This window comes from Nycticebus coucang, chromosome 12 (genome assembly GCF_027406575.1).
Source record: "Nycticebus coucang isolate mNycCou1 chromosome 12, mNycCou1.pri, whole genome shotgun sequence".
NCBI classification, from domain to species: Eukaryota; Metazoa; Chordata; class Mammalia; order Primates; family Lorisidae; genus Nycticebus; species Nycticebus coucang.
In genome coordinates, this window is record NC_069791.1 from 111,852,746 (window position 1) to 111,875,560 (window position 22,815).

Here is a 22,815-nt window from a genome sequence, read left to right on the forward strand (position 1 = left end):
TGTATTTAAAGCAATAGCATTTGACCTAGTCAGTTGTGCCCCCTTCTGAGACTCCTGTACACACGTTCTCCTGTTCTTCTGCCTTCCAAGGCAGCTTGTTCTGATCAGTCTAGTATTAAAGCAGCAGCACTTGACCTAGTCAGTTGTGCCCCTTTCTGAGACTCTTACACACACATTCACCTGTTCTTCTGCCTTCTGAGGCAGCTTGTTCTGATTTCCCTTGTTGGATCTTCTCTGACTCAGAAATGGGCTTCTAATTGTTGGGTTTCTTCATAACACAACCCTAGGCTTCTTTTACCCTTTCTATGTGTTATATATTCTCTACCTCAGCAAACTCCCAAATTCCAATCTCCTGCCAAGATTTTCTGAAATCTGGACCTGGTAGCCGACTGCCATTCTGACATGTCCAGTGCCCTTCAGACGTGTCCAGGACCGAGCTTCCTAGTGGCTGACGCATGTTCCTTCTGCGGTCAATGGGCTGCCCAGGTGCTCAAGCCTGAGTTCCTCACACTGGGAATTACCTTTCTGACTCCTTTTACTTCATCTTCATTACCCAGCATCTAACCCCTTACCACACACCATTGATTTTATTTTAAATATATCTCAAATCTTTTTGTTACATCTCTCAGTCATATTGGACTCAAGGTTTCCATCCTAAAATATCAGAAAAATTTTACCTAATTTATAAATAAATGCATGGTTTCCAAGAGAAAGCTTACCCTGAATATCTTTTATTTATTTTTAAGAAATAATGATTAGTTTTGTGAAAATCATCCTTTAACCTGAAAGTTTAGCAACTAGACATGTTTCCTACATAGTTTGTCTCCCCAGGAGACAGGACTCTGGGAAGTGGTAGGAACGTGCAGACACAGACACAAAGCCCAGCTCTGTCTCCAGTGTCAGGGGGCAGAGCCCTGTGCTCCCCTACACCACCTGGACAGAGCCCAAATAGAGCAACCTTGGAGCCCTGGATTTCTGACAACTACAAATATCTCCCCAGTGAGTCACAAATACAGACCCACCACCCTCACTAATTATTTTGATATCTTATGCTCCTTAACTGCTTATTAGTTTTATGAAATTTTACTGTTATTTGGCATGATGTCACCAGTACCCTTAGGTGAGAGAAGGCAATCTTAGTTTCTGAATTTACAATTATCTTAAAACATGACAATGTACAATTGTGGGGAAGGATAGGAATGAAAAGGATACTACAGACTGGCCCAACCACTTGGATGGCAAAGTAACCCTATCAAAATTTTAAGTGGGCATTCCATTATTAGAAATTTAATCTAGAGATATAGCAACAAAGGGTGCCCCTGAAATGAAAAAGGATATTCATTGTAGCGTTGTTCATAATAGTGAAAAATCTGGTAACATAGTGTCTGTGATTAATACATTCACATGTTAGATAAGGCCATTAAGAAGAAAGGGCTAGAGCTGGGTGCGATAGCTCGCACCTGTAATCCTAGTGCTCTGGGAGGCCAAGACAGGAGAGTTGCTTGAGCTCAGAAGTTTGAGACCAGCCTGAGGAAGATCAAGACCCCATCTCTACTAAAAATAGAAAAACTAGTCAGGTGTAGTGGTGGGCACCTATAGTCCCAGCTACTTGGGAGACTGAGGCAAGAGAATCACTTGAGCCCAAGAGTTTGAGGTTGCTGTGAGCTGTGACGCCACAGCGCTCTGCTGAGGGCAACATAGTGAGACTATCTCAAAACAAAAAAGAGCTAAATTCTGCTGTTTTATAAGCAAATTACCAAACTCTATGAATATTGAGTTTGCATATTTTATATATAATATTGCAGAAATATTCACATATTTTCGGGAGCCATAGAAATCTAGTAGTGGTTACTTTTGGGAAGAAGGGTGGGATGGATTGACTTTAATTTTTCTTTTTAATACCTTTTTATATTCATGTATGCTTTTATTTTAACACATAAATAGAAAAGCTTATTACAAAACATGGATTCTTAAATCAAGGTATTAGCAATGCAGAGAGTAGTCTATTCTGAGTCCCAGGCTCAGAAGGAAACGCTTCATGATGCAACTTCCTTCCCTTGGACTACAAAGTAAACTGTTTACAGCGAAGAACTAGAAATTCACAAATTTTAATGGAATCAAATTTTTAAAAATCTCTGCATTTTTATATTTCAGGGGAAAAGTGGTTATCTTCTCCAAATGTCTAAAGTAATGGTAGTGGTAGTAACAAAGGTAACAGTCACCATCATTTTAAACATTTTTCAGGAACAGTAAAAGTAGTTCATCAGGCTTTTGCCCTTTTTTAAAGATCTGGTTTGTTGGCTTGGTGCCCGTAGCACAGTGGTTACAGCATCAGCCACATACACCAAGGCTGGCGGGTTCGAACCCAGCCCCGGCCTGCTAAACAACAATGACAACTGCAACAAAAAAATAGCTGGGCGTGGGTGGTGCCTGTGGCTCAAGGAGTAGGGCATTGGCCACATATACCGGAGGTGGCGGGTTCAAACCTGCCCCAGCCAAAAACTGCAAAAAAAAAAAAAATAGCCAGGCATTGTGGTGGGCACCTATAGTCCCAGCTACTTGGGAAGCTGAGGCAAGAGAATCACTTAAGCCCAAGAGTTTGAGATAGCTGTGAGCTGTGACACCACGGCACTCTACCAAGGGTGTCATAGTGAGACTCTGTCTCAAAAAAAAAAAAAAGATCTGGTTGCCTTGCCTGATTAAACTAATACAATTCTACATTTGACTACAGGTAGTCCCTGGGTCGTGAACAAGATAGATTCTATAGGTTTATCCTAAATTGGAACAGGTACTTCCCTGTTTCCTGTAATAGCCTTCATTCGTAAGTGCAAGTTGTATGTCTATTGGATGTTTGTAACTCAAGAACTGTCTATACTAAACTGCTTTGATTGTTGAAACACCAAAACAAGGACTAAGCAAAGGCCAATCAGTCTCTGCTGTATCTAAGCTCAAAAAATAGTAGGAGGATATTGATTTCTCTAAAGTGTCTTGTTTTTATAGAATCAAATCCCTCACTTAATGGTGTTTCGTTTTTGTTTTTGTTTTCATTTTTGTTTTTAGATAGAGTCTCACTCTGGGGTTGAGTGCCTTGGTGTCGGAGCTCACAGCAACCGCAAACTTCTGCATTTAAGTGATCTTCTTGCCCCAACCTCCCGAGTAGCCGGGACTATAGGTACCTGCCACGATGCCCAGCTAACTTTTGTATTTTTAGTGGAGATGGGGTCTCCATGTTGCTCAGGTTGATCTCAAACTCCTGAGCTCAAAGGATCCACCTGCCTCGGCCTCCAAGAGAGCTAGGATTACAGGCCTGAGCCACCGCACCCACCGTTGCCATTTAAACAGTACATAATAAATTTTTAGCAAAGTGCAACCGCTTCATTCTCTTAACTACTTTGACATCTGTTTGCAAAATAAACAACTGAAGCCAGGGTCTGTGTATTACTTAGAACTGACTTGGTCAATTCTAAAGTTAATTCTAGAATATTCTTTAGTTTTTCATCTTGGCTCTTTTCCGTTTTATCCAGCCCTTACTTGACTGGTCTTTTTGGTCTGGGTTTGTTTGGTTGTTTTCCCCATCCCTCATGATTCTGAAGCTTATGCTGTTGTCCTGTAATTGATTAATAGATGTCGGACCCTCTTTCTTTTTTGCACATAGCTGCTCATCTCCCTTCTCCTTAATATGCCCTCCTGTGTACCCCACAGTAGAGATCCATGGGTGCCTGCCATTCTTTTTCCCAAAAAGTGTCATTTCTGCCTTGTTTTTGTGACATAAAGTCCTCAGATGTCCCCTCTTAAACTCCCTGGGCCAAAGCTGTGCTTTGTTTTGGTGTATTCAACTTATTCTAAACTTCGCTGTTATTAATATGTTGTATAATATGTTTTTTCTTTAGAGTGAAAGGTACTTTAATTGCATCATATTAAGAAAACATTTCAAACATTCTATTTATAAAAACAAAGGAGAAGAGACATATCTTAGTTCAAAAAGCAACTGAAAATTTTGAAATGGGATATAAATCTTATATGAAATAAGTTATAATGTTTAAGTTTTTTATATTGGACATTAATCTTAAAATTTTCTTCTAAAAGCAGAGGAAAGGAACTAAAAGAAGATACTTTTTTTCTCCCTCATAGGATTTTCTAGTAAAAACTGGAAAACCTGCTAGCCAAATTCTAAATGAGTGTGGCACTTAAAAACAGGTATTTTTTGATGATCTAAACTGTTAATATTTGTGGTGCTAAGAATTTCAGTTTATCATAGGTAACCTATCTTTCACTTTTTGGAATGGTGAGTAAAATCAAAATTTTACTTTTTTTTTTTTTTTTTGTATTTTCGAGACGGAGTCTCACTTTGTTGCCCTTGGTAGAGTGCAGTAGTGTCACAGCTCGCAGCAACCTCAAACTCTTAGGCTCAAGCAATCCTCCTACTGTAGCCTCCTGAGTAGCTGGAACTACAGGCACCAGCCACCTCCAAGTCCAGTTAATTTTTCTGGTTTTGGTAGAGATAAGGTCTTGTTCTGCTCAGTCAGATCTTAAATTCCTGAACTCAAGCAATCCGCTTCCTTGGCCTCCCAGAGTACTAGGATTACAGGTGTGCACTACCAGCCTTCAAAATTTTTACTTTTGTTGTATATTTCTCTTGACAGAATATTGTTTTTATCTGTTGGGATGAGCAAGAAGCGTTAAGTAAATTTCAAAATTATGTGTATATTTCTTACTGAAATATTATGGGAACAATGAATGTTAGCTTGAAGAGATAATAAGACACATAACCTTGGAAAAATTCAATAATTAATATTTTATCTAAATGAAATGGACATAAAGTCATCTGTGTTCACATTTTCATGTGTCTGCTTACTATTCTATAATTTCAGAAGACGATGGTTTGTATACAAAGAAATTAGTCTTATTACTTTATCATCATGCTTTATATGAATCACATAGGGATATACCTTGTTCTAGGAATTTAAACTAAGGAAATTAAGTAGAAAGAGGAATAAAACTTTACACACAAAAATTCCACCATAGCGTTATTTATAGATATAAAAATTGGCAGCAACCAAAGTGATAAATGGGATGTCTAGTGGACCTCAGCACATCTACTGAACAGTGTTTTATGTGACCTCTGACATCATAGTTAGAATGTTTATCATCATACACACAGAGTAATCCCAGTGTGTAACACCAGAGAATCAAAAGTTACGCTTGGATAGAAGACAGAGGAAATAGACCAGTATGGGAACAGTAGTTGTGTCTTTGGGTAATGGCATTATTGCTGATTTTCTTTTATAATTTCTTCGTCCTGTTTTTTTTATATTTCCTTATTTTGTGTAATGAACATATGTCACTCTTACAATGTTATGATGTGTAAGAAGTTTTTTTTTAAGTAAAAAAGCCTTGGACTCAGGCTGGTTAAGAAAGATGTGATATGTGTCCTTGATTTGATGGGGGGTTTTTGTGTACCTCTTGTGAGTTTTATCATGTGGAAATACACAACTATTGTAGAATTCTAAACTTGGAATAAACGTTTTGCGCAGACAATACACTGAGAAGGCTTTTTTTCTTTGCTTGAGACAGAGTCTTACTCTGTTGCCCTGGTAGAGTGCAGTGGCTTCATTGTAGCTCACTGCAACCTCAAACTTTTGGACTCAAGTGATTTTCCTGCCTCAGCCTTCTGAATAGCTGGAACTATAGGCATCCACCATTGTGCCTGCCTAATTTTTCTATTTTCAGTAGAGATGAGGGTCTTGTTCTTGCCCAGACTGGTCTCAAACGCTTGAGCCCGAGCAGTCCTCCCACTTCAACCTCCCAGAGTGCTATGGGAGGACTCTCAGATTATAGATGTGAGTCACTGCGCCTAGCCTGAGATACACTTTTTTATTTTGTTTATTTCAGCTCCTGCCCCTTTTTTTGAGAAACTCACACAGTTTTAAATCCTATTTTAAATCTTTATTTTAAGACATAAGGACTTCTCAGGACTAAGTGTTGGATTGATTTAGTTTCTACATTTTTCAAAGATAAAGACATCTGAAAAAGTTCAAATGTGAGCAATTGTAGCGTGCATTCTGTTTCATTTATTACTTGTGTCCTTTGTTTTCTGAAAAGATGCAAACACTGAGTCGCTGAGTGTTTTAAGCTGTATTTCCCCTTGAGAATTCTGTAGCTTTCTGGATGTTCTTTTCTTGCAAGCAGTTATTTGCAAAATGCCCATGCAAGATACTGAATATTAGTCAGCTTACAAATAGGATGGAGAAGGCTGTGATGTCACCCCAATAGCATATAGTTTATCTACTCAGCCCCACGGGCGGCATACTCTTCAGGGTCAGTTCTCGGACATGCCCCCCCCCACTCCCTTACTGGGAAGACTGGCTCTGTAGGCATCTGTGCCACCAGGGCTGCATCCACTCCCGCTGCCACCACAGGAAGGCAGTGATCGGCCAGTGTCTGGACTTTGGTTTGCAGCTATAGAAATGAAATCTTGTCAACACGTGCAGACTGTCAATTTTTCCAGAGATTAGCCCACACACCAGCTTAGTCACTGGGCTTAAGGACTACACTGTGCAGAGCACTGAGTGCCATTCAGTGGTCTAGGCCTTCTCTACCTGCTTGCAGATGTGAGCACCCACGGGTAATGTGGAGGCTGAAAAAGGAGGAAGCAGGTCTCCAGGCTTAGTCCATGACGGTTCCGGAGTAACTTGATAAAGCATTTTGACCCCACAGCCATGAATGCCTCTCTGATCATTAAGGCGGTGGGGCCTCTGTTTTCATGGCCTTGACCCTCTTACAGTCTTGGATGAGTACTGACAGATTCTCCCCAAATCCTGTCTTCCAGTGTTGCATGATGATTAATCCATCTACATCATTTAAGCTGTGTTCTTCCTGGCCTTGGATGATCTGCCTCTAAGATGCAGCTATCTGTTGTGACTGACTTACTAATACGAGGACTACTAGAAGGAAGTTTGGTGTTTCTTAAAATTAAGCCTGCCCTATATGATTAGTACTTTTTATAAGTAGTAGTTTTTCTCAGAATAGTCTTTTGTCAAGCTTTGAATGACTGATTATATTTGATATGAACAAATACTGTAATTGTGGGGTGGGGGATGTTTGGAGTTTTTTTGTTTATTTTTTTGGAGACAGGCGGTTGATCTTTTATCCAGGCTAGAGTGCAGTGGCATCACAGCTAACAACAACCTCAAATTCCGGGCCTCAAGCAATCCTACTGCCTCAGCCACCCAAGTATCTGGGACTATATGCATGTGCTACTATGCCTGGCTAATTTTTGTATTTTGTGTAGAGATGGGGATCTCACCATGTTGCTCAGACTGGTCTCAAACGCCTGGCCTCACACAATCCTCCTGCCTCCACCTCCCAAAGTGCTGGGATTATAAGCATGAGCTACCACATCCAGCTTAATTGTGTTTCAGTACTGACCTCAGGTGGCAGTGTGCCTGAGTCTCTTTTCGGGAGACTGTGCCTCATAGTCAATATAATGTGTCCAATACTGTCCTGTTGGTGTAGGTGAAAACTAAAAGCTGGGTCATCAACAGATTTAACAAAATGACTAGTTACCTGCAAATATGCTTCCTCTTCCATTCATATTCTTCCTAATGTCTTTGCGAGCTGGGCGAGCTGGGTGTGTTGGCTCACACCTGTAATGCTAGCACTCTGGGAGGCCAGGTGGGTAGATCACTTGAGGTCAGGAATTCAAGACCAGCCTGAGCAAGGGCGAGACCCCATCTCTACTTAAATAGAAAAAAACTAGCCAGGCACTGTGGTGGGAACCTATAGTTCCATCTATTGGGGAGATTGAGGCAAGAGTATCTCTTGAGCCCAAGGGACTGAGGTTACTGTGAGCTGTGACACAACAGCACTCTACCAAGGGTGACAGACTAAGCCTCTGTCTCAAGAAAAAAAAATCTTCCATTCACAGCTACTGCTGCTGCCCTCCCATCCAGCACCCAGGCACCTAACAGACAGGCTCATAAGTGAACATGCCGGAGGCTGGTGGTCACAGCGGCTTTGAGTAATGCTTGGAGTACCATGTTCTTGCTTTATGGGAAAGTTAATGGCAATGGAGAACATTAACTGGGGAGAGTACTTTCCTACCTTCAAGCAGTATGACATAAAAAGGTTTGTTTGGCCACATAAGCTGACAGGGCTGCAGCTGGGGAGTATAAGAGCCCCGGAAATGACGGTTGACAGTCAGAAGGTCCTGGAGGCTGACAGGCTGTCACCAGGGTTGGTTTCAAATCAAGTTGGTATTCACCAAAAAAATGCATTGTGTTTGATACATTTTTCTCACATTGGGTGATTCTTTTGTCTGTTTTAAGCAGAGGTGGGGGTGGCTATTGATGTTCTGGCTACTCTTTTGTAATCTTCTGAGTGCCCTCTCGAGAGGAGAAAAGGCACTGCTGCCAGAGACTCAGTGCTGGACAGGATCGCCACACTCCAGAAGCATCGGCCTTCAAACTGCAGAACTGCTCTACCCTTTTCTCTCATTTGTTGTTTTCTGGGGATTCTAGTTCTTGGATATGACCTTAAATGCAGACAAGCATTGACATTCGCCTTCCCAGCAGAGTGTCAGAGTGTTCAGGCCTTTGGGTGCTGTCAGATGCACAGCTCAGCCCTTGGTTATGTTCCTTGTAAAGTACAGTGGGAACATACTATTCTCTAAACTGTAAGTTATCAGGGAAAAGATGTTTGTGTCAGAGTATAATTGATTAATGTCAGAAATGTGCATGTATTCTTCTGGACTCATTTAATTTTTCTTTTGCTTTGTATAACAGAATCTTGTGTTAGTTGCTTCAGTTCTAAATGGGATTATCAGTGAAGCTTTGTGACCTTAATGGCACCAAACAAAAAACATATTTCTATATCAAACAGAGGATGAGAAAATGAATGCTCTGCTCTGCAGTCAGCCCAAGGCTAAGTGAAAAACAGGGACTGTAAGGGCCACTTGGCCTGTGCCTTGAGGTCTCAGGGTTTTATTGCAAGGAGGAGACCCTGCACACTGCCTCTGGGCCTTGGTGAGAGAGTCTCAGCCAGCCTCTCATTTCAGCCATCCTCACCCCTCACTAGAAAATTCTTCTCTTCTCACTGTTTAAAGAAATACACATACATATATATTTTTAGCATATTGGCAGGCTTAAGCAGGCTTATCCTCCTAACCTTGGTTTTATCCATGCTTTAAAACAAAAGTCAAATGGAAACTTGGTTTGAATGTAAGGCAAGCCAAGAAAAATATTTTTCAAAGTCACTTCACGTATTCCTCTTTTTTGAAATTGGCTCACTTTCCAGATAAAGATATGTAGACACTTATAAAAGTGTCTTGAAAAGTCTAGGGGATAAATTAATTGTTACTAAGTTTGGCAAACCTGGGTATCTGCATCTTATCGTTTATATATCTCATCCTCTACTAGTTCTTATAATGCACTCTTTCATTAAAATAGTAAGGCATTGTCTGACTTGTGACTTTCTTAAAACATTATAGAATGAGATATAGTATTGTATTTGTGCAAAGATTACTAAACTTTAAATTTAGTTTACCAAATTAGAAATTTAGTTACTAATTTAGTTATTAAATTAGAACTAGTTACTAATTTAGAAATTTCCCTTTGAGTCATTGAGTATAGCTCTAATTTTTATTATGTAGGTAGGAGCTGTTTAAAATTTGCTCCTCCCAATAAGTCAGTCTTTCCTTTAAATAAATTTGTCATTGATTTATTGTTTTAAACTAGGGACTGCATGGTATGAGGGTGTTTGATATACCTTTTGAGTGCAGGACATAACTACAAGAGGAACTCTTCCTGACAAATTCAAATATTTTGACCTGGTTGTTTATACCGTCACATTAACCTGAAATTAAAAAAGAGAGAGAGAGAGATTGATAGGAAAAGAGCAGCTAAAATAAATAATTCAGAGATTTGGGGAAAAAAATAAACTAAGGCATGTCAAAGAATTTCACATTTCTATTTCTATGAATGAGATTTGTTAATACATCTTAATAAATAAGCCAACTATATTTTCTGGGTACTATGTGAATGTGTTTACTATTATTAACTAAACAAAAAATATTCTGAGTAAAGTTTGGTGACCACCAAAAGGGCAGAAATCACATAATTTTCTTTTTACAAAAATTTGATGGTGCCACGTAATATTCTTCTTGTTTAATTGTGAAATAGAAGATGTTTAATAAAACTTAATTGAGTATCTTTTCTGGGATTACACAAAGTGAATCTTACATTTGTTGATAAACTCCAATGGTGATTATTTCCCTTTCACAGTGCTCCAGTTGAGGCTGCAGCAGAGGAGGACAAGAGAACAGCTGGTGGACCAGGGCATCATGCCACGTAAGATTTATAACCTCCCTGTCATCTCTGACATGATAGAACAAGATGGGCATGTCCACAAGGAACCTGCATCCCACCCTACTTTCAGCTGTATCCATTTATTTACTCAACAAAAAATTGCCAAATAAATTTACAAGGAAAAATCAGGCATCAGCATTGCCAAACTAAGAGAATTGTTTAGAACACTTAAAATGGACTTGTGTTTTGTGTTATGCACAGAACCCCTTTACGCTGTAATTAGGCTAAAATCAATTCTTCAAACTTTAATTTTAACATCTGTTTAAGTTTTGAAATGACTGAAGTAATCACTGTATTGATGGATCTGGCATTAGTTAAGATTTGCAAAAGTAACATGATAAAATCAATTTCACAACTTTGTTTTACTTACTTAATTCAAATTCATTATATTCGGTGCCAGACTTTGGTCTATTTACAGTAAGGTATCTCAGTTAGAGACTGATAAACATTCCATTTGTAATCAACAAAATCTTTTTGGCATAGGCACAGATATTTCCCAAGTATCTCTAGGGTTTGTTTCTTTACAAGACTTCTGAGAGTTGATTAATTTTAGAATATTTTGTCTAAGTTGTTTTGTTTACCTTTAACCACCAAGTTTGTAGGTGATTTTATATTTTAGAGGGGGACTGTTTTATATAGGCTGTCAGTATTATTTATCTGGATTTTGTCTGGAAATTGACTTCTCCAAGAGGAGAAGTGTTTTAAAATATTAGAAAGAAATTGCAAACTGAAATTATGCTCTCCAGCCTTCTGAATCATTGCTAGCCTATAAACCATTCTTGGGAATTATTTTCCTCTATAGTAGATATTTTACCCAGTGAAACTATTTTTTCTGAACTACTATTAATTATCGAAAAAATTTAAATCTAGCATGGTGATAGTCAAAAGCTCCTTTAATCTGCCAGATTTCCCCACCACATTCCTGATTGTGAACCAGTCAGTCAAACTGGATCAAATCATGAGGTTTCAGACAGCACTGCTAGGCTGGCTCCCATCTGCTTTGGGGAGCTGGTCCCTAGCCAGCCAAACCTGATTGGGCTGGGCTCCTGGGACTCTCTGGGTGCTTCAGAAATGACAGCCCAAGGAATCCTAGTCCTGTATCCCACCCACTCCTCTGAATGCCCATGCGTCTGAGTGCAGGGTGGGGATATACAAAGACACAAGGTGGCCAGAAAGTTTGTGTGCAGTTTACAATTGCACACTATTTAAACTGCACATTATTTAAATTGCGCACTATTTAAACTGCACATTATTTAAATTGCACATTATTTAAAATTATTTAAATTACACACTATTTAAAATTTTTAATGTAAACATGTCACATTGTATATCAAATCAGTACACTGAACCCCTTAAATGCATCAAAGTACACAGTTATAATTTAATAAAAAAGAAGAAACTGCACACTTTAAAATTACACACTATTTAAATTGCACACTATTGCACACTATTTGAATTGCACACTATTTAAAATTGTACGTGAACTTTAAGACCATCCTGTATATGGCAAAGACAACTGATAAAAATACTATAATAGGTGATGATTTGGTTAACACTGCTAACCCTTACGATGGAAAATCTAGAATATTTGATAAACTGGCAGTTAACTTATTAAAGAGTCACCGTGTCTGTAGAATGAGTTGCATTGTGGTATGGTGGAAAGAACATGAACCTTTCAAATCCAAAATCCTATATTTAAATCCCACTCTGCCCACCATCTTAGCTGTATGACTTCAAGGATTCACTTAACCTTTTTGAGCCTTCATCTGTCCTGAGACTTACACCTACCTTGCAAGGTTATAGCAGAGACCAACAGTGATGTAATTATGATTGACCTTGGCATAGAACTAAGCCCCACAGAGGTTTCTGAATAAATGGTACCTCAGATCTGCTGGAAATAGAATATGTTCAAGGTTAGATCACTCCTGAGAATACCTGGGCTTTTTCCAGTAGCTTGGAGTCATCAGACAGTATTTCTTTGGCAGTGGAAGTCTGCCACAACTAGTGGTCAGAACTAGTCCCATCTGATGTCCACACTGTCATTATGTGTGGAACTCTATTTAAAATGTCCACTTGTTTTATTTGTGAAATACATAAATTTCCATTCTATAACATTTGAGGTTTCAAATTTTGCAAATCTCTTGAAAGGAACTAGTAAACAAATGGAACTGTAGATGTGAACTAATAGGTTTATCAACATGATATACCGTACCTTTGGGCTAAGGTGTGTACTCCTCTGTTTATACTGTGGAAACAATGTCTTTTCCCCTCACAGCTTTGAAGAGTCCAGCGGCATTCCATGAACAGATCAAAAGCTTGGAACGAGCCAGAGTAAGAAATTTTACTTTAAAATATTATACTTCTCCTTCCTTCCTTTATTCTAAAGTACCTGTGGACAAGTAGCAGTCTTATTTTAAATATGTCAACAGAGAAAAGAGACATGGGGCAGAGAGGGGTCTACTCTGTGGTGATCTGACATTGGAGGTTTGTAGAAATACACGGCATTCAAATCCTGCTCATTTAGAATAGTAACTAGTTTTGTACATAAAGGAAAAATCACACTCCTTCACTTGCTTTCAGAGCAAGCTTTTAGAGACGTAATATATAATCATGTCATTTGTTACTCCTGCAGAGAGATAACTAAGTGACACCAAATTCTCAGATCCTTTCCCTACCAGTACACCAAAAGTAGGAGAGTTTGGATAAATCAAGGAACAGTGCTACGCCCAACTCTGCTTCATTCCTTGAGATGGTGCTATCATAGTTGCATACCACGGTGACATTTGCTATCATTCTTCAAAAATGCCAATACAAGCCAAACGTGGTGCTTGTGTTTATAATCCTAGCCCTCTGGGGAGGCTGAGGTGAGAGGATCACTCAAGCTCAAGAGTTTGAGACAAGCTTTAGCAATAGCAAGGTCCCATTCTCTACAAAAAAATAGAAAAATTAGCCAGGCATGGTGGTGCTTGCCTATACTTGGGAGGCTGAGGCAAGAAGATCACTTGAGCCCAGGAGTTGAAGGTTGCAGTGAGCTGTGATGATGTCAGTGCACTCTAGCGCAGGCAACAGAGTGAAACACTGTCCTTTAAAAAAAAAAAGCCATTATGGACATTCTTTTTGTTTTTAGGAAAACTTATCATGCAACATGAAAATAAGCATATTCCAAAAACTATTTTTAGAAAAATTCTCTAGAATACAGTGATGATCTCTTAGAGAGTGGTATAAAATGTAAACTCATTTTAAAATCCTGTTGCTTAAGAATTAAGTATAGTTCTGTCAAGGAAACATGATCAAGGATATGAACACATGAAAGAAAATACATGAGGATTTTCAGGAAATTGGTTATCTAAGTAGATTTTATACTTGACCCAAGTATAGATTTTATTGATTTTAGATACTTAAATGATCTAAGTTCCATGTTCTTCAAAAATTGTGAGTTTTGGTTTTGTTTTTTTTTTTTTTTGAGACAGAGCCTCAAGCTGTCACCCTGGGTAGAGTGCTGTGGCATCATAGCTCACAGCAACCTCCAACTCCTGGGCTCAAGCGATTCTCTTGCCTCCACCTCCCAAGTAGCTGGGACTACAGCCACCCACCACAATGCCCAGCTATTTTTTGGTTGCAGCCATCATTGTTGTTTGGCGGGCCTGGGCTGGATTCGAACCTGCCAGCTCAGGTGTCTGTGGCTGGCGCCTTAGCTGCTTGAGCCACAGGTGCCAAGCCAAAAATCATGAGTTTTTGATGTTGCCAAGTTTTAAAATAAACCTATAAAGTGCTTGCTTTATACTAACACACTATTCGAGTCCTTGTACGATTTTGAAGGCTGCAGTTTAAATTATGTATTGGATTGTAGTTTCTCTAAATACCAGTTTTCTACTCTTGTTCTCAAAGATATGACATAAAGAGTATACAATTTATTTAAATGGAATACCTTGAAAAAAATTAAATCCATGTTAAATCATAAACAATTCATGATAAGACTTTCTTTTTAACTTTCTTTAAAGACTGAAAACTTTTTGAAACACAAGATTCGGAGTCGACCAGATCGTTCTGAACTTGTCAGGATGCACATTTTAGAAGGTAAAGGTTTTATTTCTTATTGTTTTGCTGCATTTTCTCAAGAAGTGAGAATTCCATCATTTGTTTATTCCCATTTTAATAACTTTTTACCCCACAGGCTGACATCCTCCAAATTGGATAGCAACATGAAGACCCAAAGCTAAAACATTATTTTAGATACATGGGGAAGGTTTGATTCTTCAAATAAACAATTAATGGACTCACCCTCCCCCACCAGCTGGTACCACAGGTGCCTCTGCCATACTGTTCTGGAAAAACACTTTTGGTCCAGAGGATTTCTTGATCAGGGAGGGGTATGTACCCTCTTTAGTAAGTCATAAAGGTTACAGCATCTACAAATCTAATCCTAGATTTTTAGCTAGATGAACCTTGTTTATATCTACCTGGATGTTCTTCTTGCTAAAGACAGAGCACTCTTGAAAACTAGTTGCCTCCACCATAAACTTCTGAGTTACATTTTCTTTCATTGTTTTGCTTCTCTGATTTATTGAGTAAGACTAGGAGTTTGGTCTTATGATAGTTTGGGGTATGTTAAACCTTGAGAAGATAAAAAAAAATGAATCCGAGAAACTCTCAAACATTTAGAGACAACTGTCAAGTAGAAGGAAGATTTAGTCTCTCTGGACCTAATGATGTAATGAGGTTTAGAGTTAGTATTAGAATTAGGTTGATATTACAACGTATTAGATTGTAGCTCAACATAAGAACTGATAATCCTAAAGGTCAGATCTGAAATCTTCAGGAAGTGATATGCTTACTGTTATTAGAGATCTTCATTCATTGACACAGGTGCTAGACACCAGAGACCCAGCTAACAGACGGATGCCAGCCTTCATGGAACTACGGTCCAGTGTCAGAGATAGATAATAAATAAAGAAAACAAGAGAATTCAATTGTGAGAAGCACTCTGTAGGTAATAAACAGGCTTCTGTGATAAAGAAAAAACACATCATATTAAGAATGTGGTAAATGGGCGGCGCCTGTGGCTCAAGGAGTAGGGCGCCGGTCCCATATGCTGGAGGTGGCGGGTTCAAACCCAGCCCCAGCCAAAAAAAAAGAATGTGGTAAAGAAGTTTCAAGTATCGATTTGTCCTTTATGACCCCAAGTAAGGTCTTTTCTAATCTAAAGAATCTGTCATTATGTGGCTGTCCTCACTCCAGGGGCAAGAGATCAGAGGTATATGCCTTTCTGTACTTTGAGTTGTGTCCTCGGAAGTCCACTGGGCTAAAAACCGTTTTCCAGAACTCCCAACAGTAGGGTAGGGCAGCTACCAGCTGTCAGGGGTAGAGGAATCTTCAAAGAAGCGAGTTTACTGGTAAGTAACCAAGTAAATGGTTCCTTCTGTGCCTGAAAATATCTTGACCTATAAGAGGCATTTTTGTTGTAACAATGCTATCTGTTTTAATTTGCCTTCTAACTATAATAGTCTTTATTAATATAAGAAATTATATTTGTTTTTCTAAAAAAAGACTACCCAACATTTAAAAACCTAAAGTGAACCATAAGTGATGGATTTTTTGTTTGTTTGTTTTTTGAGATAGAGTCTCACTTTGTTGCCCTCAGTACAGTGCTGTGGCATCATAGCTCATAGCAACCTCCAACTTTTGAGCTCAAGCAGTTCTCTTGCCTCAGCCTCCCAAATACCTGGGACTACAGGCACCCGCCACAAACACCTGACAATTTTTAGAGATGGGGGTCTCTCGCTCTGGCTCAGGCTGGTTTTGAACCTCTGAGCTCAGGCAATCCACCTGCCTCAGCCTCCCAGAGTTTGAGGATTATCAGCCATAAGTGGTGTTTTTAAAGACATCAGTTCTCCAGGTGGGATTTTCAATATAGGAAAGAATGTCATTTTTAACTTTTAAAATATCTTAAAATCCCCCCTCAACTGAATTTTAACATTAACCTAATTTTGATTGAAAATTTTGGCAGATAGGAATCTAAATTATTTTTTGAACTTCAGCACCTAAACTTCAGCCTCAGCCTTGTAGTGATAGGTCATAGGACAAAAAACAGAAACATACCAAAATGCCAGGCTCCTACTTACTTGGTTTGTGTGCATTTTCTTTGCTAACGTATTGCTGCTATCATTTGGGTGGTAATGGGAGAGGAGAGAAAAACAGAAGGTTATCCTACCTGGACCTTAACCAAGAGCATTGAAAAATCAACCTAAGTAAAAGTGTTTTATCTCACAAGATCGGGACCACAGTTGGTTATGTAAGAAAATTATAAAAATCAGCTGGGCACACTTTTTTTTTTTTAAACTTATACAAGTATATGTTTATTTGCCAATATTCCAAGCTGGGGTTAGAGTCCTTCCTCTCTAGAGACAGCTTTAACAAATGGAATTAGCATGATTTTTACTACATAAAGCACAGTCAGTATTTATCATCTACAATTTTTATTTATGGTGCAACAAAAACAATAGACACTTCAAAAGCAATCTAAGTTTAAAAATCATAGATTTTGTAATCTTTCCCCAAAATCTTTTATAGTCATTAATTGCCCAACCTAATTTGACAGTGATCTTTTTTCAATAATTCACCTTTATCACATATTTCCAAAGCATTTAACTTAACGTTTCCAAGAAATAATCATTTTATTTTTGAAGTCTATCATTTCCTCATAACATTTCATTAGCTTATGTGTTGTCAATAGCAGTCACACAGTTATGAACGATTTCACGGACAATCAAGGTTGACTTTTGGCAAACATTCAGCTCAGGTAGAGAAGTTGCATCTCTCAGATGTACTGGAGAGTAGCTTACCAGACATGAGCCTTGGGCTTCAGCTAGGAAACTCTGCCTACAGCAGAAAGAACATCAGTTAATCCTGAGCCTACTCACAGGGAATTTTGAAAGGCCTTCTGTTTACTATAGAACTTAAGAAGCAAGCAGCTTTCAACTCAGAGTTTCAGGTTGATAGCACGTTGTTATTTTTAAGCAATTATAAACATTTTTTGGAACAATGGGGAAAAGTGATAATGAGAGTTCTGTACAACCAGATACAAGTATACATATTCAGAAACCCAAATTCTTAATTATAATGACTGACTCTGCAACACACAGGATCAACCCAAGAATGTGAATTATAGCTTTTCCCGTTGACCCCTACAAAGAAACTTAGATCCTAAGAGGAGGCATCTCCTCTACAAGAACTTGACTTTCCAGTGAAGCCAAATCCAAAGCTGTAAACTTCTTGAGGTATGGGCCACATCCATCTCGTTCAGCCTTTGTACCTGATAAATGTGGCTTGGCCCTCCTACCACCCTACCACCCCACCATAAATCAACAATAGCAATACACCATTTGGGGCTCATGGTGGTGTTAATTTGAGTCTGTGAGCATCCACATTGCATAAACAAGGTAAAACTAACTATCCAGGACTAAAAAATAAAAAATGCACACTGGAGCATTCTTAAATACTCATTTTTCTCTTTCCATAAATATGTTGAGAACACATAAATATGTTTAAACCAGTTTAAAGTCAGTTAGTTTGCCTGAAATAACATTATGGAACAGAAATAGCAATTTTAGTAATGGTAAAACTGTGTTTCCTCTTATAGAAACATTTGCAGAGCCATCCCTGCAGGCTACTCAGATGAAGTTGAAAAGAGCTCGACTAGCAGATGATCTGAATGAAAAGATTGCTCAGAGACCTGGTCCCATGGAGCTGGTAGAGAAAAACATCCTTCCTGTAGACTCCAGTGTTAAGGAGGCAATTATAGGCAAGACTCTGAAAATTTACTTCTTTCTCCTGCAAGTTTTAAATAAAACAAATTTAAAGGCCAGCAGCAATCATGAGTATTGTTTTTCTGGCTTAACTACAAATTTACTGACCCAAGGATTCTTTCACTATTGTGTATTCTAATTCATTATCACATTTTCTAAGTTAACCTTATTGTATTTTACTGTTCAGTTTCTGTTTAACATTTTTATAAACTTCATTTTTCTATCCACTTCTAGGAAAGAAGTTAGTTTAGGCAGGTGTATAGCAAATGAGTATAGATTATTAAGTAAGACAGCATCTATCCATTTCATCCTAGACTTATCATACTTAATTACTGCTGTTTTTCTTTTTTTCTTTCTGGCATAAGCTTTAGCACAAAAAAAAATTATTTCAAGAATAATGTTGCTTATTCAGCAAACAGTTTTGAAAAGTTAATATCTAACCTTAAAAACACTTGTAGGTTTCATTATTCCTGAGAACTTCATATTTCATATTAGTATGAGTTTAAAGCTTAGGCAATTTGTTGTCAAGAATTTTCAATCCTAAAGAGGTAAACCCCAAAAGGTAAGCTCTCAGCATAGCCAGAGGGCTCTGCGAAGGGGAACTGACCAGCAGATACCCAGGCACAGCCCCATTTTCCCCATTGTCTCTCTTTTTTTTTTTTTTTTTTTTTTCTTTTGGCCGGGGCTGGGTTTGAACCCGCCACCTCTGGCATATGGGACTGGCGCCCTACTCCTTGAGCCACAGGCGCCGCCCTGTCTCTCTCTTTTTTAACAGTTGGATTCTGGTCAGAATCCAACTAGAGTTCACATATTGCCCCTGGCTGATATGTCTGCTGGGTAGATCTTCTTCCTCCCCTTTTTTCTTACTACTTATATGTTGACAAAAATGTATTTGTTCTGTCCTCCAGGATGTCCCACATTCTGAATTCTATGTTTACCTTTGCATCCCCAGTGTCATTAAAATATACCTATCCCCTTTATTTCCCATAAGTGGTATTTGGACCCAGTGGCTTGCTATAATTCAGATCTGATTTGTTTTTCCCAAGAATGCAAATCGCTAGCAGTGTGTTCTTCCATTGGGAAGTACTGCACATTCAGTTTTCTTTTTTTTTTTTTTTATTGTTGGGGATTCATTGAGGGTACAATAAGCCAGTTACACTGATTGCAATTGTTAGGTAAAGTCCCTCTTGGCAATCATGTCTTGCCCCCATAAAGTGCGACACACACTAAGGCCCCACCCCCCTCCCTCCATCCCTCTTTCTGCTTCCCCCCCCCCATAACCTTAATTGTCATTAATTGTCCTCATATCAAGATTGAGTACATAGGATTCATGCTTCTCCATTCTTGTGATGCTTTACTAAGAATAATGTCTTCCACTTCTATCCAGGTTAATACGAAGGATGTAAAGTCTCCATTTTTTTTAATGGCTGAATAGTATTCCATGGTATACATATACCACAGCTTGTTAATCCATTCCTGGGTTGGTGGGCATTTAGGCTGTTTCCACATTTTGGCGATTGTAAATTGAGCTGCAATAAACAGTCTGGCACATTCAGTTTTTAAAGCAGCTTCCTAAATAGTTCATAGGAAACAATGTTTCTCCTTCTTTTTCACATTAGGCTTGATACTCCAAGGCCAATTTAAACAAAGAATCGTTTCTTTCTTTAGGCGTTGGGAAGGAGGACTATCCCCCTTCTCAGGGTGACTTCTCATTTGATGAAGACAGCAGTGATGCTTTGTCTCCAGACCAGCCCGCGAGCCAGGAGTCGCAGGGGTCAGCTGCATCCCCAAGTGAGCCAAAAGTTAGTGAAGCACCATCTCCTGTGACTACCAGCACTACAGTCCAGGTACTATCTTTCTGGTTTTGATCCCTAAATTAAGAAAGTGCCTTGTTTTTAATATGTCAAGGTAATAAATTTTCACCAGAAGAAAAATCTGAAATGCTGAAAAATGTAATAGATTTTTTTACCTATAATCCAAATTGATTCTTACATATTATTCCCATTCTACATACACATTTTTATTTTTTACAAATGGTTTCGAAATTTGCTTTTTAAAAATCTTTACATAGGCCGGGCACGGTGACTTACACCTGTGATACCAGCGATACCAGCACTGGAGAGGCCAAGGCAGGTGAATTGCCTGAGCTCATGAGTTCGAGACCAGCCTGAGCAAGAGCGCGACCCCTTCTCTAAAAAATAGCCGGGCGTTGTGGCAGGTGCCTGTAGTCCCAGGGACCTGGGAGGCTGAGGCAAGAGAATCACTTGAACCCAAGAGTTTGAGGTTGCTGTGAGCTGTGACGCCATGGCACTCTACCGAGGGCAAGTCTCAAAATAAATAAATAAAAATAAATTAAAAAATAAAAATCTTCATAACACTTCTTTGATGAACAACTTCACATACCATAAAATTTACCTTTTTTATTTTTGCTATCATAACCATTTTTAAGCACACAGTTTAGTAGTGTTAAATACATTCATGTTGTTGTGCATTGGAGCTCTGGAACTTTTTCGTCTAGCAAAACTGAAACTCTATAACCATTAAAAAACTCCTCCTCCATTGCCTATCACCCCAGCCCCTGGTAACTGCCATTCTGTCTCTTGATTTTACTATTCCTGGCGCTCGTGACAGCAGAATCACACAATGTCTGTGTCTTTGTGACTAGCTCAGTTAACTTAGTGCAGTGCTCTCTAGATGCAGCCATGTTGTGTCACGTGACCGGCTCTCCTTCCTCTTTAAGGCTGAACAGTGTTCCATTGTGTGCAGATTGACACCAGACACTTGTGTTCATCCATCTCCTGGTTTTTGTGAATGATGGTGCTACAAGCAGGGGTGTGCAGATCTCTCTTCACAACCCTGTTTCCAATGCCTTTGGATATATATCCAGAAGTAGGATTATTGGATTACATGACAGTTATGTTTTTAATTTTTTTGAGGAGCCTCCATACATTCTCCATAGTAGTTGTGCTATATTGTTGTCGTTGTTTAGCTGGCCTAGGCCGGATTTGAACCCGCCAGCCTGGGTGTATGTGACCGGCACCCTACCCACTCAGCTATAGGCGCCGCCCATAGTTGTACTATCTTATAGACTCACCTCTTGTGCACATGGGTTCCAACACCTCCACATCCTTTCCAACAATGCTTATTTTCTGTTCTTTTGATACTAGGCATTTTAATGGGTATGAGGTGATATCTCTTTGTGGCTATGTTTGCATTTCTTTATCAATTAGTGATACTGACCATCTTTCCCATGTGCCAGGCCTTTGGGTATCATCTTTGGAGAAATGTCTTTTGTCCATTTTTTAATCAGGTCATTTTTGTTGTTGAGTGGTAAAAGTTCTCTATATTTTCTGGATATTAACCCTCTGTGAGATATACGACATGAAACATTTTCTCCCATTCTGGGGGTGGCATTTTCACTCCATTGATGATGTCCTTTAATACACGGAAGGTGTTAAGTTTGATATGGTCCCATTTGCCTGTTTTTGTTTTTGATGCCTGTGCTTTTGGTGGTATAATCAAGAAACCATTGCCAAATCCAGTGTCACGAAACTTGTCCCCTGTGTTTTTGTCAGTAAGTTTTGTAGTTTGGGGTCTTATTTTTAGATAATTTATCACCATTTTGTGTTAATTTTTATGTATGGTGTTAATATCCAACTTCATTCTTTTGCATATGGATATCCAGTACTCTTAGCATCAGATATAGAGGGGACTGTCCTTCCTCACTGAATAGTATTGACCTCCTTGTTGAAGATCATTTGACCACAAACACAAGGGTTTATTTCTAGACTTTCCATTCCACTGATCTACAGACCTGCTTTAAAGATATTGCAGATTCGATTCCAGACCACTGTGGTAAATCATATAGTGCAATAAAATGAATCACACAGACTTTTTGGTTCTCCAGTGCATTTACATAAAAGTTATGTTTATACTAACTACAATCTGTTAAATGTGCAATAGCATTATGTCTAAAAAAAATACATACCTTAATTTAAAAATACTTTATTGCTGGGTGGCGCCTGTGGCTCAGTCGGTGAGGCGCCGGCCCCATATACCGAGGGTGGCGGGTTCAAACCTGGCCCCAGCTGAACTGCAACCAAAAGATAGCTGGGCGTTGTGGCGGGCGCCTGTGGTCCCAGCTACTCGGGAGGCTGAGGCAAGAGAATCGCTTAAGCCCAGGAGTTGGAGGTTGCTGTGAGCTGTGATGCCATGGCACCCTACCGAGGGCCATAGAGTGAGACTCTGTCTCTACAAAAAAAAAAAAAAATACTTTATTGCTAAAAAATGCCAACAGTGATCACAGCCTCAGTGAGTCATAATCTTTTTGCTGGTGGAGGGGCTTGCCCCAGTGTTAACGGCTACTGACCATCAGATTAGTGGTTGCTGAAGGCTTGGGTGCTATGGCAATGTCTTAAAATAAGACAACAGTGAATTTGACTCTGCCTTTCATGAAAGTTTTCTTTATAGTGTGCAGTACTGTTTGAGTGTGTTTTGCCCACAGTAGAACTTCTTTCAAGATTGAAGTCAGTTCTCTCAAACCCTGCTGCTGCTTTGTCAACTGAATGTATGTAATCCTCTGCTGTCATTTCAATAATATGCACCATATCTTCACCAGGAGTACATTCCACTTGCATTACTAATCC

At 39.1% G+C, this 22,815-nt stretch overlaps 1 protein-coding gene and 1 non-coding gene across 13 annotated transcripts in view; one reads left to right on the forward strand and one right to left on the reverse strand.

Annotated features, from left to right (window-relative positions):
- The window catches only part of MRTFB (myocardin related transcription factor B), a 371,831-nt gene that overhangs the window by 294,266 nt on the left and 54,750 nt on the right, over positions 1-22,815 (forward strand). For 11 of the 12 annotated variants that reach the window (XM_053554572.1, XM_053554574.1, XM_053554577.1 and 8 more), the window contains 5 exons: positions 10,281-10,346; positions 12,640-12,695; positions 14,366-14,441; positions 18,004-18,165; positions 19,838-20,016. In XM_053554572.1, the coding sequence (XP_053410547.1) occupies positions 10,281-10,346; positions 12,640-12,695; positions 14,366-14,441; positions 18,004-18,165; positions 19,838-20,016 (539 nt within the window). The remainder of the gene's footprint in view (positions 1-10,280; positions 10,347-12,639; positions 12,696-14,365; positions 14,442-18,003; positions 18,166-19,837; positions 20,017-22,815) is intronic. The other variant, XM_053554580.1, reaches the window with a different exon arrangement.
- LOC128562954 (U7 small nuclear RNA) lies at positions 4,129-4,189 on the reverse strand. Its single transcript, XR_008373643.1, has one exon. It is a non-coding gene; the product is annotated as a U7 small nuclear RNA (small nuclear RNA).